The sequence below is a fragment of the Corvus moneduloides genome, chromosome 2 (assembly GCF_009650955.1).
Source record: "Corvus moneduloides isolate bCorMon1 chromosome 2, bCorMon1.pri, whole genome shotgun sequence".
Taxonomy (NCBI): domain Eukaryota; kingdom Metazoa; phylum Chordata; class Aves; order Passeriformes; family Corvidae; genus Corvus; species Corvus moneduloides.
In genome coordinates this window covers 120360454-120373285 of record NC_045477.1, presented here as the reverse complement: position 1 = coordinate 120373285, position 12832 = coordinate 120360454, and the positions used below count along the sequence as shown (strand labels likewise).

At 38.8% G+C, this 12832-nt stretch overlaps 1 protein-coding gene across 2 annotated transcripts in view; it reads right to left on the bottom strand.

Moving 5' to 3' along the window:
• Positions 1 to 12832, bottom strand: part of BRWD1 (bromodomain and WD repeat domain containing 1) — a 42846-nt gene that overhangs the window by 12101 nt on the left and 17913 nt on the right. For both annotated transcript variants that reach the window (XM_032101102.1, XM_032101103.1), the window contains exons 21-33: positions 12245 to 12385; positions 10732 to 10817; positions 9647 to 9842; positions 8330 to 8446; positions 8123 to 8230; positions 7659 to 7783; positions 7469 to 7551; positions 6999 to 7110; positions 3942 to 4003; positions 3004 to 3159; positions 2283 to 2403; positions 830 to 955; positions 212 to 287 (exon numbers count right to left, since the gene is read on the bottom strand). In XM_032101102.1, the coding sequence (XP_031956993.1) occupies positions 212 to 287; positions 830 to 955; positions 2283 to 2403; positions 3004 to 3159; positions 3942 to 4003; positions 6999 to 7110; positions 7469 to 7551; positions 7659 to 7783; positions 8123 to 8230; positions 8330 to 8446; positions 9647 to 9842; positions 10732 to 10817; positions 12245 to 12385 (1509 nt within the window). The remainder of the gene's footprint in view (positions 1 to 211; positions 288 to 829; positions 956 to 2282; positions 2404 to 3003; positions 3160 to 3941; positions 4004 to 6998; positions 7111 to 7468; positions 7552 to 7658; positions 7784 to 8122; positions 8231 to 8329; positions 8447 to 9646; positions 9843 to 10731; positions 10818 to 12244; positions 12386 to 12832) is intronic.

Here is a 12832-nt window from a genome sequence, read left to right as displayed (position 1 = left end):
CAGCTTTCAACTTCAGTGACTAAATATTATCAGTAATGCAATTCACTGATAATAAATGACATAAAACGTTCATAAAAGCTTCTTAATATAGTCCATGTTTGTACTAGCTATGTAAATAACTCAGCAATTTTACCAACAATATTTGAAGTTTGGTGGTATCTTCTTACCACCATAAATTACTGGAATTTTTTTACAAAAAACCCCAACTTACCAGATCAGCATCATGACAATCTTGTTCATCATCTGTTGTGCTACATAATTCAAAAATGTTTGTACAGTCCTGGTCACTGCAATGCAATTAAATCTCTGTTACTGGAATAGCAAAAGCAGAGCTGTTGTTTCCTAAATTAAACTCAGCCACAACCAAGTGCTACATATAAAAGGGAAGACAGTAACTAAGTATGAAATGGAATATAAAAATCAGGATCAGGGATTTGAAAGGGGCTACCCAGGTGCAGGAAGGCTGCTCACACTCACTTTCAAAATAAACCTCTCAGTTTATTTTAACCTTTCAATTCAGTCAGACAAGCTACAACAGGAACTTCTACACAGGACAGCACAGAAGTTACTTTTTACAGGCTGAGCTACTCAACATGCTCAATATCAAGTGGTATTTTGGGACAAAAAAATACCAGGGAAAAAGTCAAAATGCCTCTAAGCTGAACATTTCAGTTTTCAAGGTAACACTCAGAGTTCTACACCTGTCCTTACAGTGCACTGAAAACAGTCAAAGCAGGGCTCGCCACAAAGGGATATTGAGCTGTTTTTACTCTCCCACTGTGCAAAAGCACAAGGATTCAAGCACTATTTAGATTAAAATGCCACTTACTTGATAAACTTTAAGAGCTGGGTGGTGATTTTTTTTGCAGCTCTGGCAATAGCACTCCCAGGCTCATTGAAGGTTCTGGCATTGCTTTCAATGTATCTGACTTCCCAAACCAATGCTGAGATTCTCCTTCAAATTAGAAAACATTGCATCTTTAATACTAAAGAAAAGCTGAAAACTAGCAAAAATTTTATCTTTGTAATTTTTTGTCCATATTAGATTTAGATGTCTTTTGTTTTATGTCCCTTTAGAGCAGTCTCAAACTTTTCCTTCACATGGAAACTCCAAGGAAGCAAACCCAACAATGCACATCTTTCATCACTAATTTCCAAACTCATTTTTGATAATTCATCCTCAGACAGCTTGTGATATAAACTCAGTTAATACAGCTGGCCAAGCAAGCACTAGCACCTGTTACCACTAAATCATAAAATACCACTGAAATTATCCCAAGGAGCATAGATTTCCTGGAATCTTTAAGAACACAAGCATTTTTATAAAGCTTATATTTGACTTATTCAAAAGGGGGGGAAGTATTATTTAATCACTACTCTAAATTATCACATTTCTTCTGGAAATATCAGAAGCTGCTTGTTGCAAAGCCCTGAGAAATGGAACACGAGTCATATCTGAGGAACTTTTAATTAATAAATACAAAGCACAAGCAATTAAAAAGGAGTGACAAGAAGCTTTGTGTAATTACATTTTTAAAGACATATCAGCTACGATGTCCCTTTCTGTCTTCCTTCAGACCCTGCTTTGAGGCCAACTAACTACTCAAAGCAGTGCCCTCTGTAAAATGACAAGATTTGAGGAACAGCTACAAACTGAAATGATAACTTGATAGAAATGAGCAGGCACAAACATGTAATTTTGGGGTCTTTTTTTTACAATTCATTTTTCCAATTCCTTATACCTGTGAAGTAGGGATGCCCCAAGTCTGCAGTTCTTCACCTACAGAATTTCCAATTGTTTCCCAAGACATTTTTTCCATCTTATACAGGAGAAAAATCACTGTTAATAACTCTTCACTGTATTTACAGACACAGTGAATGCAAGTCCAGATGAAGAATATACTTAAATATATTTTCAAGCTATGGATGACCAGCACACCCAGCAAATCAGAACTCTGTCATCACTACACTCCTCCCTCTTTCTCTTCTATAAGTTTTTATCATTTAATAAATGCTACTCCTAATACTTAACATTTCACCTCTCCTGTTTAAGCTCATTTCTGAAAATAGCAAGAGCTTAACCTTCTTCAAGTTCAAAGTAACTGAAGGACAGCCCTTCAAAATCTGAATTGTCATCAGCACTGAAGTAACTTCAGACTTTTTTTTTTAATATTTGGTGATTTCAAACAGCAGATTTCTCAAAGAAAGAATGTCAGGGCTTACTGTAATTCTGAAAAGAGTGCCAAAATGAGTTTCTGCCTTGCTCCTGAGGCAGCACTGACCTGTAGAATCTGTTGGCCAGCCTGGTGCGGATGGTGTTGAGGTCCGTGGGATACGCGATCACCGTGCAGTACTTGGGGTACGTGCACAGGTCCACTGGGCCAGCAAAAGCTGCTGACATGTCTGGCAAAAACAGCAAGAAGAACAAAATTTTACTGTTTGACCTTATTTTTGGTCTTCCAGTGCCTGAAGGAGCTGACAGGAAACATGGAAAGAGAATTCCCAAGGGCTGGAGGGACAGGAGCCAGGGAATGGCTTCAAACAGACAGTGAGCAGGGCTGGATGGGAGATTGGGCAGGAATTGTTCCCTGGGAGGGTGGGCAGGCCCTGGCACAGGGTGCCCAGAGCAGCTGGGGCTGCCCCTGGATCCCTGGCAGTGCCCAAGGCCAGGCTGGACACTGGGGCTTGGAGCAGCCTGGCACAGTGGGAGGTGTCCCTGCCATGGCAGGGGTGGGGCTGGATGAGCTTTAAGGTCCCTCCAACCCGACCCCTTCTGTGATTCTATTTCAAAGCTTGCAGGCACATGACAAATGAGCTGAGTGTTATAAAACCAATCATAAATAAAATTATAAAGATCTCACCACAAAGAACTGCACAGAATAACATATAACTGCTTCGGTACTTTATCACAGGGAATTTTTTAAAGGATGCCAGCGATATTCCACGATCTGTTTATAAATGTAACACCAGGAGGAAACTACCTGATGCTCAAATCACACTCACCAAGAGTCATGAGCTGATCAATCCCACGGATAATCCGTTCACAGGCCTCATCACGGGATTTCATCCCCCACTCCCCTTCCTGGGGTTTGTACAGGAGCTTCTCCACCTCTTCCAAAGTCACAGAGACACTCGCTCCTAATTCTTCAGGCTGATCAACTGAAGAGGGCAAATTGGGGAAGAAGTGAAAACAAGATGAATTGTTGAGCGCTCACACTTATTACATAATTCTATGCTTGTAACTGACAAAAGTAATCCTTGCCTTGAAGTACAGTTTAATGCTAAGGCTGTGGGAACAAAATATTACACAAAATGGATACAAACAGCAAATTTTTCTAAATTCTGCTTTTCTGCACTTTTGAATTAAATCTATTATCTTTTTGACAGATTATTCAGTAACTGCTCTCTCAGTATCTCCCAAAATTTCCTTCCCCCCTCCCAGCTAGTACTGACAAGCACTGGAAAAGTGAATTGGTAAGACAAACGAGGAATCCAGCTGTTTCATTTACAGATAATTTGGATATGACCAGGAAACTTTATAACTGTTGGTTTTAAATGATGTGCAGTAAGGATTTGCTGACTGGAAATTATTTTATATATATTCTTCTTGCACCCCCTTGTATTATAATGTACTACAACAAATTCATAGTTTGAAAATTGAGATTATTTTTGAAAGCTGACATTTGGAAGGAGCAGATTTTATTCCGTAAATCAGAGTTACACATTGAAAGTTTTTGGTTTTTTTTTTTTTTTTTTTCCGCAAAATTGCCCTGGAAGATGCAAAAGGAAAAAATACTGGTATATTCAAACTATTTTACTAAATCTGATTCAATACTGTCTTTAAGACAGAAATCACCTGAGGTCCACTACCTGCATGAAACAAAGGAACTGGAAAGAGGGAAAAGCACATTCAGCTGTTTTATTAAAGGGTTTCTACCTACCATTATCAGGGACTGGTTCCATGTCCCACGGGCTCAGCTTTTCAATTTCACCATTGTCCCATCTGATTCATCAAGTAAAAAAATAAAAGAATAATTTAAAGTTCCTTGACTCACAAGTGCTCCCTCCAAGCACATTTAAATTGCAGCTATTTGTAGGTATTGACAAAATACACTGTATAAACATGTACATGAACAAAAGCACTGCTTTGCCATCAGCAAAATGGCAACAGTCTTCATAATCAATTTCAGATTAAAATTGTGCTCCTGATTTTGGCTGTATGCAACTTACCCAATACATAGATCAATTTTACAAAGCCTGTATCAAGATGAAGAAGAAAAATAAGATGCACACTTGGAAAAGTGAGATAACATCAAGGAGAAGACTAGAGAAGAATATAGGAGATTTTTTTTGCTAATCACAACAGGAGTTCTGCAAGTCCACGGCTTAAGGGAAAACATAAGTGAGGCATTTCATACGTTAGCATTTCAATTTATAAAGCAGAGGACATTAAGACAAAGAAAAGGATAAATATAAAATGAAGAAACTGCAGTTAATTAAGGTCCAGGACAAAGCAAAAGCAAACACAAGTTTGCTATTGATATATCTCTATATTCCCTCTGATACTTAATTATTAGGTGTAAACATCATTTTGAGATACCTCCAAAACCCACCACATTTGGGCAGATTTTTACATGTTTTTAAAAACACATAAAACACAAATGAATTTCTCTATTTCCAAGGTAAGATATGTCTAACTGGAACAGCTGATCATTATTTTATTATTGTTCTTTATTAGAGGCACATACCAGAAACAAATAGATCAGCCTGCAGTTCACCCATTTCCCTCCAGAGCTTTGCCAGCAGTTTCCTGTCAGAGTTCCCCAAATTCCTGGGTCTACTTCTGATGCCTTAATAAACTCAGATACTTGGGCTAATGCTTCCTATGTGTTTATTTCAAACCAACTGGTAACTGAAATGATCATGCTCAGAGTATTTTAAAACTAAACCTCTGCTCTGGCAAGAGCAGCTCTCCATTGTTTTGGATTTCTAAATGACTTAGGAAAACTTTGATCATTCAAGCCTATTTCATCTTTATGAACAAAGAGAGTCCTAGAGGTTCATCTGTTCAGCTCTCCTCCCCAGTTATTCTACAATACTTCCCAAGTTGTTGATATTCACAAATAGATATACTAATTCATAATTTTGCATGTAAGACTTTATCAAGAGTTTAGTACAGCTTAAGGCCAACTTGGTTCTGCTTAAGGACCATTCATCCAGGTAATACAATTTCATAATACATCAAGCTGCTTCTACACAAACACCTGTTATTTTCTGGCCAATAAAACAACAAAAAAAAAGAAAATTATCTTCAACTCATTTATTTTCTATACAACAGTAACAGTGATAAATTGAGGTAAATGTGACAAGAAGAGCAACAGACCCAGCCAAGTCACAAAACCTAAATACAGCTGCCAAACACTCCGGATGTTTTTATACACATATCTGAAGACTCTGCTCTACAAGAGCTGTTTTGAGGCCAGGTAGAATAAAGTCCCTTTGGAGAGGGATCTTAAGGAACACAGCATTCCCTCCCTGCTCACTTCAAAGCAGCTCTAGACTTTTCTGTTAAAGGCTGGTGCACTTAAATATTGAAATATCCTTTAGGTCTTACAGAAGAAAGGAGCCCAGGAAATTGGCACCAGGCTTTTATTCCTAACTGAAAACTTGATTTGGAACTGGCCAAGAAAAAACCAAAGCCCATCTGAACTTGCTCCTAAGGAACAACTGTACACAACAAAACACATGGAATGGATGGAATATGAAAGGGAAGGTAACAGGCAAGAATTTCAATCTGGGAGTTAACTTCCACCTTCTCACCAAGGAAAATCATTGAGAGAAAAGACAAGTAGATGAGACAAGGAACTAAAACATAACACAATCTTGGCAGTCTCACTGGATTGTCTAGTAGCTATAAAATTTCCCTTCTTTGTGGTGAGCAACAGGTTCAAAAGCCTTTGAGTGAAAAAGAAATTACAAAGTCCTCCAACAATAAAACTGTGACTATTAAATGTACCATAAAAGACATGGGAACTATCTCTGGGCATGATGGGAAGAGGAATATTAAATATTCACTGTTTATTCTCCTTACAGTCCTCCCTCACTGGGGGAATCCAAACCAAGCAAAATTCCGAAAGTGTCCTTTCAGTGCCTAAAGGAGGTGACAAGAAGGCTGGAGAGGGACCTTCACAAGGGCATGGAGTGAAGGACAAGGGGGAATGGCCTTAAGCTGCAGGAGGGAAGGGTTAGATTAGATACTAGGAAGGAATTCTTGACTCTGAGGGTGGTAAGGCTCTGGCACAAGTTGCCCAGAGAAGCTGTGGCTGTCCCTGGATCCCTGGAAGTGTCCAAGGCCAGGTTAGACAGGGCTTGGAGCACACTGGGATAGTGGAATGTATCCCTGCCTACTGCAGAGGGTGGCACTGGGTGACCTTCAATGTGCCTTCCAACCCAAACTATTCTGTGGTTCTATTCCAGACAGCTTGGACAGGGCAGGACAAGGTCAATACCCTGAGTCTGAACACTGAAGTTCAGAGATATCTTTGCTTACCATTCCTCTCCTTTGTGGGAAGGCCTCTTTGTTGGTATCAAAAAGGGTGCACAATGTGCAAGACCAAAGTGTGAGGACTTAAGGCATAAGGACCTTGATGTCAGCAACCGCAGAGGAGATTCAACATTCCCAAACCAAATATCAGTGCAGACCAATAATTAATGTTCACAGAAAATTACATTGCTTGCTTTGTGTGAAAGACCCAGCATTAGTCAGTACAGGAAATGTGAAGAGGTCAACTTCTTTTACCATATTACCACTCATTAACAAGTTGCCACAAGTTATTACATTCACACTGTGCTACAAGAGCAAATTAAAAGCAGTAAGTGACACCACAACCAGTAAAATAATTTAAGTGCACAATTTATACATTCTCATAGCAATGAGGCAGTTGTGTGAGAGCAGAGACACACTAATAACATTGGAAATAAAATCTTTTTGTACTTACTTGACACTGTAACACTGGAAGTGACTGTCTGGATACTGAGGCTGATAAGGTTCCTGACCCAGCACTGTCCCAAACCACCAGGCATCATCAATAATGGAGCGGAACCTGTCAGCTGCAGCAAACACAGACATTCTGCTGAGAGAAGTATTTAACCATGGGGCTGCCACAGGAAATCAGAAAAACTTCTGATAAATGTACTGCTTGATTTCTCTCCATAATTAAAGTTCTAGACCTACTGACATGTAAGTCTGTTATTTAGTTTTAAAATTAAAAAAGGGAACAGAAGAGTCTTGACACGTATTTTGGTGACTGTATTTACATCTACTGCAGTCCCTCCACGGTTCAAATTTCTACCTCTTGCCTACCAGAGAACTCTCTGACCCTACAAACAGCACATGTAGCAATTAGGACAAACAAGGACACACTTGTGATTTCAAAACTGTTCAGTTCAACACTCAGCAAACACTTACAGGCCTGCCAGTTCCTCTGCCGCGCTTCGTCATAGAACTGGCGTAAGATAAGGAAGTCGATAACATCGGGCATGTCGTGGTACCTGGATAAAAAAAAAATCATCATTCACGTGTGCCTCAGGGCTTTAGGAACATTAAAGAGAAGTATATTCTTAAATACTTTTCAAGAAACTAAAAAAACTGCACATACCTGATGGAAAATGATTTGTCTGTGTGTTTTCCAGTGGCGTGATCTATAAAGGCAAGCTTGAGGCAACACAACGTGGGAGGACCAACTTCATATCTAATTCCAACAATTTTTACCAATTCCTGATCCTACAGGGTAAGAACAAACAGCTTCAGCAGGTTTTATCTCAGGGACCATGCACAGAACTATGAGTTTAACATGAATTAACCAATTGTACCCACATGCAAAATACTGGAATTAGACTTGAGATTTCAACAGAAGACAGTGTGTTAGCCTTAGGATTTTCACACAGCTATTTAATTTGGGCCTCCCAACAGAAAACTCTGAAGACAATCTGGTAATTGCAGACACTTTCCCCATAGGGAAATAGTAGTAACCTCAGAAATCCATGTTTTCCAAACAGTGTAGTAAAAGTCCTCAGCCACAGTCTCTGTGTTGACCCCACAGAACCCTTAGTGCAGACCTACCCTAAGCACCACTTTTCTCCATGGCTCCTTGTGTGGATTCAGTTCATAAATGTTATTTCTTCTCACTGCTTCAATGTAAGCTTCGTGCCCTTGTCGGAAATATATCACCTAAAAAATACCCCAGCAAGCCCCAAGCAGTGAATGTCTTCCTGTATTTAGCAATTATAATAATCACAAGCACAGGAAGATTTTAATCCATGTTCCTACCTCATCACCCATCTGAGGGACAAATGGGGACCTTCGGAGGGCCGTGTCCGTGATCCAAACTGGAGGGTGCCAGTCATAGGACAGCTCCAAGTTTAATGGTTGTGCTGCAGCATCAGCCTTCACAAAATCAGACATAATGCACATGAATTCAAAACAAATCATTCCACTTTGATTTGGCACACAACAGCATAACTTATAAAGGACTAATCTAGAGCATTTCCGAGCAGTAGCAGCAAAATTCCTCCAAGGCTTTGCTTGAGTTGTAACTGTATTTGTAATTCTAATACTAAACTTTCCTATCTGAAGATTTGAGTGAGCAAGTCATTATTATGCAGGTCTCAGCAGAAAGTTTTATAATTTAGATGACAGTCTCAATACCCACTTAAAAATTTATCAAGCTGCAAGAAACTATTGATTCTACTTGGAAGAAAGTGAAAGGGTGGAGAGAAGAACATACCAAATGTATCAAAATAACCCCAGGCTTAAAAAAAGAATTTGAGAATTTGTTTGCTCCTTTATGGTAGAAAACAACTCACAGTAGCTGTTGTAACTTGAAAAGGGTAATTAATGAAATTAACTTTAAAAACTGAGTAGCTTAAAAAAGAGAAATTATTGTAACTTATAAAAAAATTTAAAATTCAACCGAAGTATAAATGGCTACCATGAGTGCAGTGACTGTGCCCCTGAAGATTTAAAACAGGTAGAGAACCAGACAGTTTAACCAAGTTATAGAGTCACAGAATGGTTTGGGTTGGAAGAGATATTAAAGATCATCCAGTTCTACCCCCTGCCACGGGCAGGGATACCTTCCACTAGGCCAGATTGCTCTAAGTTCCATCCAACCCGGCCTTGGACATTTCCAGGGATGGGGCAGCCACAACTTCTGAGGACAATGTGTCCCAGTGCCTCACCATCCTCAGAGTCAAGAATTCCTTCCTCATCTAACCTAATCTAACCCTGCCCTCCTTCAGTTTAAAGCCATCCCCCACCCCTTGTCCTATCACTCCATGCCCTTGGGAAAAGTTTGATATTCTGTACTGATATTTAACACATTTCCCCTTTAACATCATCAACCTTGAGAACCCATTTGATTTGGAAAATGAAAGTGCTTTCACTTGGAATGCAGATTCCTCCCTACAAATCAGCAGATCCCTCACATTGGGAATGGTCTCAAATTAACTTCATGTACCCTATGTGTAGTGACAGTAAGATCTTTGGCTAATGGGAGTAACTATTGTTTTAACATTTTCTAATGAAGAGATCTAAAACCTAAGAGAAATTCCTTAAAGACTGAGCAGAAAAAAATGAAATTTATACCTCCTCCTGCTTTTTTGGTTTGGGTTTTTTCCTCCTTTTCCTCCTTCTTCTCTTGGGAGGAGAGGATTTCTCAGCTGACACCTCATCCTCGGAGGTGCTGCAGTACCTGACTGCTTTCCTCCGCGAGGTCCGCACGGGGGGCTGCAGGTTGATCCCGGCATCCGCGATCCAGTCGGAATATCTGCTTGAGGAGTCACTGTCCACACAGGGCAGGGAAAACACAAACAGAACCAAGCTGTCACCATTTCAGAATTCTGAACTCTCTCAGAAAAATACCAGGAGATAGCAAATGTTTTTGAAAGTAACTTCAAAATCACTTTGACCTGTTGTAAGCATTACTTCACTTGAAGCTTAACATGAGAATCCAGTAATTCAAAGCACATTTCTTCAAACAACTGAAGTCTGGTGAATTCCAAAATCAGTCATTTTATTCCAGAAAGTTGTGCAATGGAATTCTGGACTCATTAGAAGCCCTCCCTAAGGAACACGCAAGCCAAACACAGCTTAAATTCTTTACACTTATACAAATCTCGGCTACACATCCACTTTCTCTCTCTGAATATTTTTTATTTCTAGTACTACAGAATTCTGAAAGAATATCTAAAATAGCCATATTGAATATCTAAAACAGTTCTACATAAAACTATAAACTTCCAAAAATTCAGATTTTTTCAAAAAATTTTTTAAAAGGAAGGAAAAAAAAAAAAACAACACCCCAACCAAAAAATTGCCAAAAACCAACTTTGGAAAAAAAAATTCCCAAATGAAATCTCTCACCCCTCCAAAACCAGAACAAAACACACTATAGAAATATTCCAGACTCTCATCTCTCTTTGCCATCTGGCAAAACAAGCAGAGGGAACTGGAGTTACATTAAAAAATAGGAATGTTTTGGTGAAACGGAACAGTAAATAGCAATACAATGTGTCAGTAAAGGATATGAATTATACCTTGTATGATTATTATTTATATGATTGTTATTATTATAATATGATCACATCTGAAGCACAAGAGAGCTTTCATACAACTTTTAATTTGTCAAAATTCAAGTAAAAATCATTATGGGATGTGTTTTTTCACTTTACCTAGAACTATTACTGTTGCTTTTCTTGTCACTTCTCCACTCTTCCTCTTCATCAGATGAACCAGAGCCCTCACTTTCTTCAGCTTCCTAAATTTAAAATTACACAGTGAAGCCAAAGCCATGTTTTAAGGGTCTGAAACTAAAAAACCTGATGTCCACATAATCAAACTAAAAAGAAGTTTGGTAAAAAGTTGTTAAAATGGAAATGAAAGTAATAAGGTCATGTAATATACATCATAAAATCTGACTGACAGGGAAGAATTTACATTGCAAAAGGAATAGATCAAGAAAAACAATCACATCATCTCTCCACACACAACAAGGGGATATTCTGTCACTGCTATGATTTTTTTTTATTGCTTATGCAAATTAGAATCAGATGAGGGCTTTTTCCCCTTGCTTAAGTATCAACTGATTGACCAAGTACTAATTGGAGTACTCATGCATGTATTTAAATGCAACACTAAACAACAGAGATACACCAAAATATGTTATGACTTTAGTTGTTGTTCATCAACTTATTTGCATTAATGTAATGTTTTACATGTTTTTTCATAACTGAAATGACTCAATATGATGCATGGCTCACGTGTCAAGTTGTATGTTGTCAAGCAAAAAAAAAAGAAAAAGAATAGAAAATCCCATGAGATTTCAATTGTAGCTTCAAGTGTTTGAATTAGTCCAACTGACTGTCATTTTCAGAGCAACAAAGCTCACAGTCCTCTCACGAAAACCTGCTCATACACTGTGCAGATGGACAATACTCACTGAACTTCTCAATCAATCAGAGTGATTGTTTTTAGCCACACTAAAATTCTTTATTAAGAGGCAAGAAAAGGAGAGCCAATTTCCAAGGAATACCATTCCTCATCTTACTTGCAAGATCTCCTCCTAAACATCCTCCCTTTTGTTGACCATTCTTCCTTAACAAAGTTACTGGTCCAACAAGTCTAAGCTTCTCTGCTCCTTCCGCTTCTCCCTTTCCCACTTTAAAATTATTTCCTTGTGGGCAAGACAAGACAAGGGCAGTCCAAGCAGTCCTACCACCCATTTAGAGAGTCTGATAACACATCAGACACAACAAAAAAGCTCCTGCTAGCCACAGAGTCCTGTATCACCCTGAGCCTAGAGAAACAGACCCTGTGGAAGAATCACGTTAGCAAGAGCCTTCAAAATTTCCATAGAAAAAAATCAAAACACATCTAAAATCTAAATGTCACCTGACCAATCTCAGCATTGTCCATTATTGCCTTGGGCTGTGCATTTGGTTTAGAAGATTCTCAGCAAAACCAGTTCAGCCATTTATAAATGACAGGAAACACTGTCTTTATTAAAGCAACGTAACAGGTTTGAGAAGTGCTAACAATAATGGTGCTTCCAGAATTACTTGCTCTGGAAAAAGAAGGGGTGGGGGTTTTTTGTTTGCATGTTTTAAGAGAGAAAATACACATTTACACAAAATTTCATTTATTGAGCAGCTCAGGCTCAAAATCCAAACTCAGAAGAGAACTTACCTGCTCTATCAAGCCAAAGCAGTTGTCCCTCTCCTCCTCAGAAGACTCCAGCTGCTCAATGTTATTCCGTGTTCGGTAGTTGGAATATTTCCGTCTGTGCAGTCGACGCTTCGACTGGATCAATGAAGACTCAGAGTCACTCTAATTTATAAAGAAGTGAAAAAACAGGGGCTAAATAAAAATATTTATGTGGCAAACTTTTATGAGTGGTAAAGGGTGGCTAAAAGCACTGCTGAATGCAAAACCTGAAACAGCCTCATTACATTAAAACCCCCTTTCACAAGAAATAAGTTCCATGTAAGCCAATAGTTTTAAATTTGCTGTTCCAAATTAATTAGTTGTTGTAAGAAACTGCTCATTATAAATTACAGCGACAGCTCCACTCACATGACTTGATAAATAAATGTATCTACAGAAGCAAGACATTAACTGCCTACAATGTGCAATTATACAATCAGAGAAGGGCTCGAGTTGGAAGGGACCTTAAAGATCATCTCATTTCAATCCCCCAGCTCCCCTCAGTAAAGGGGATCATGCAGTAGAATTCTTGCATCAAATTGTTTTGTACCACAAGACACAGAGGATCAG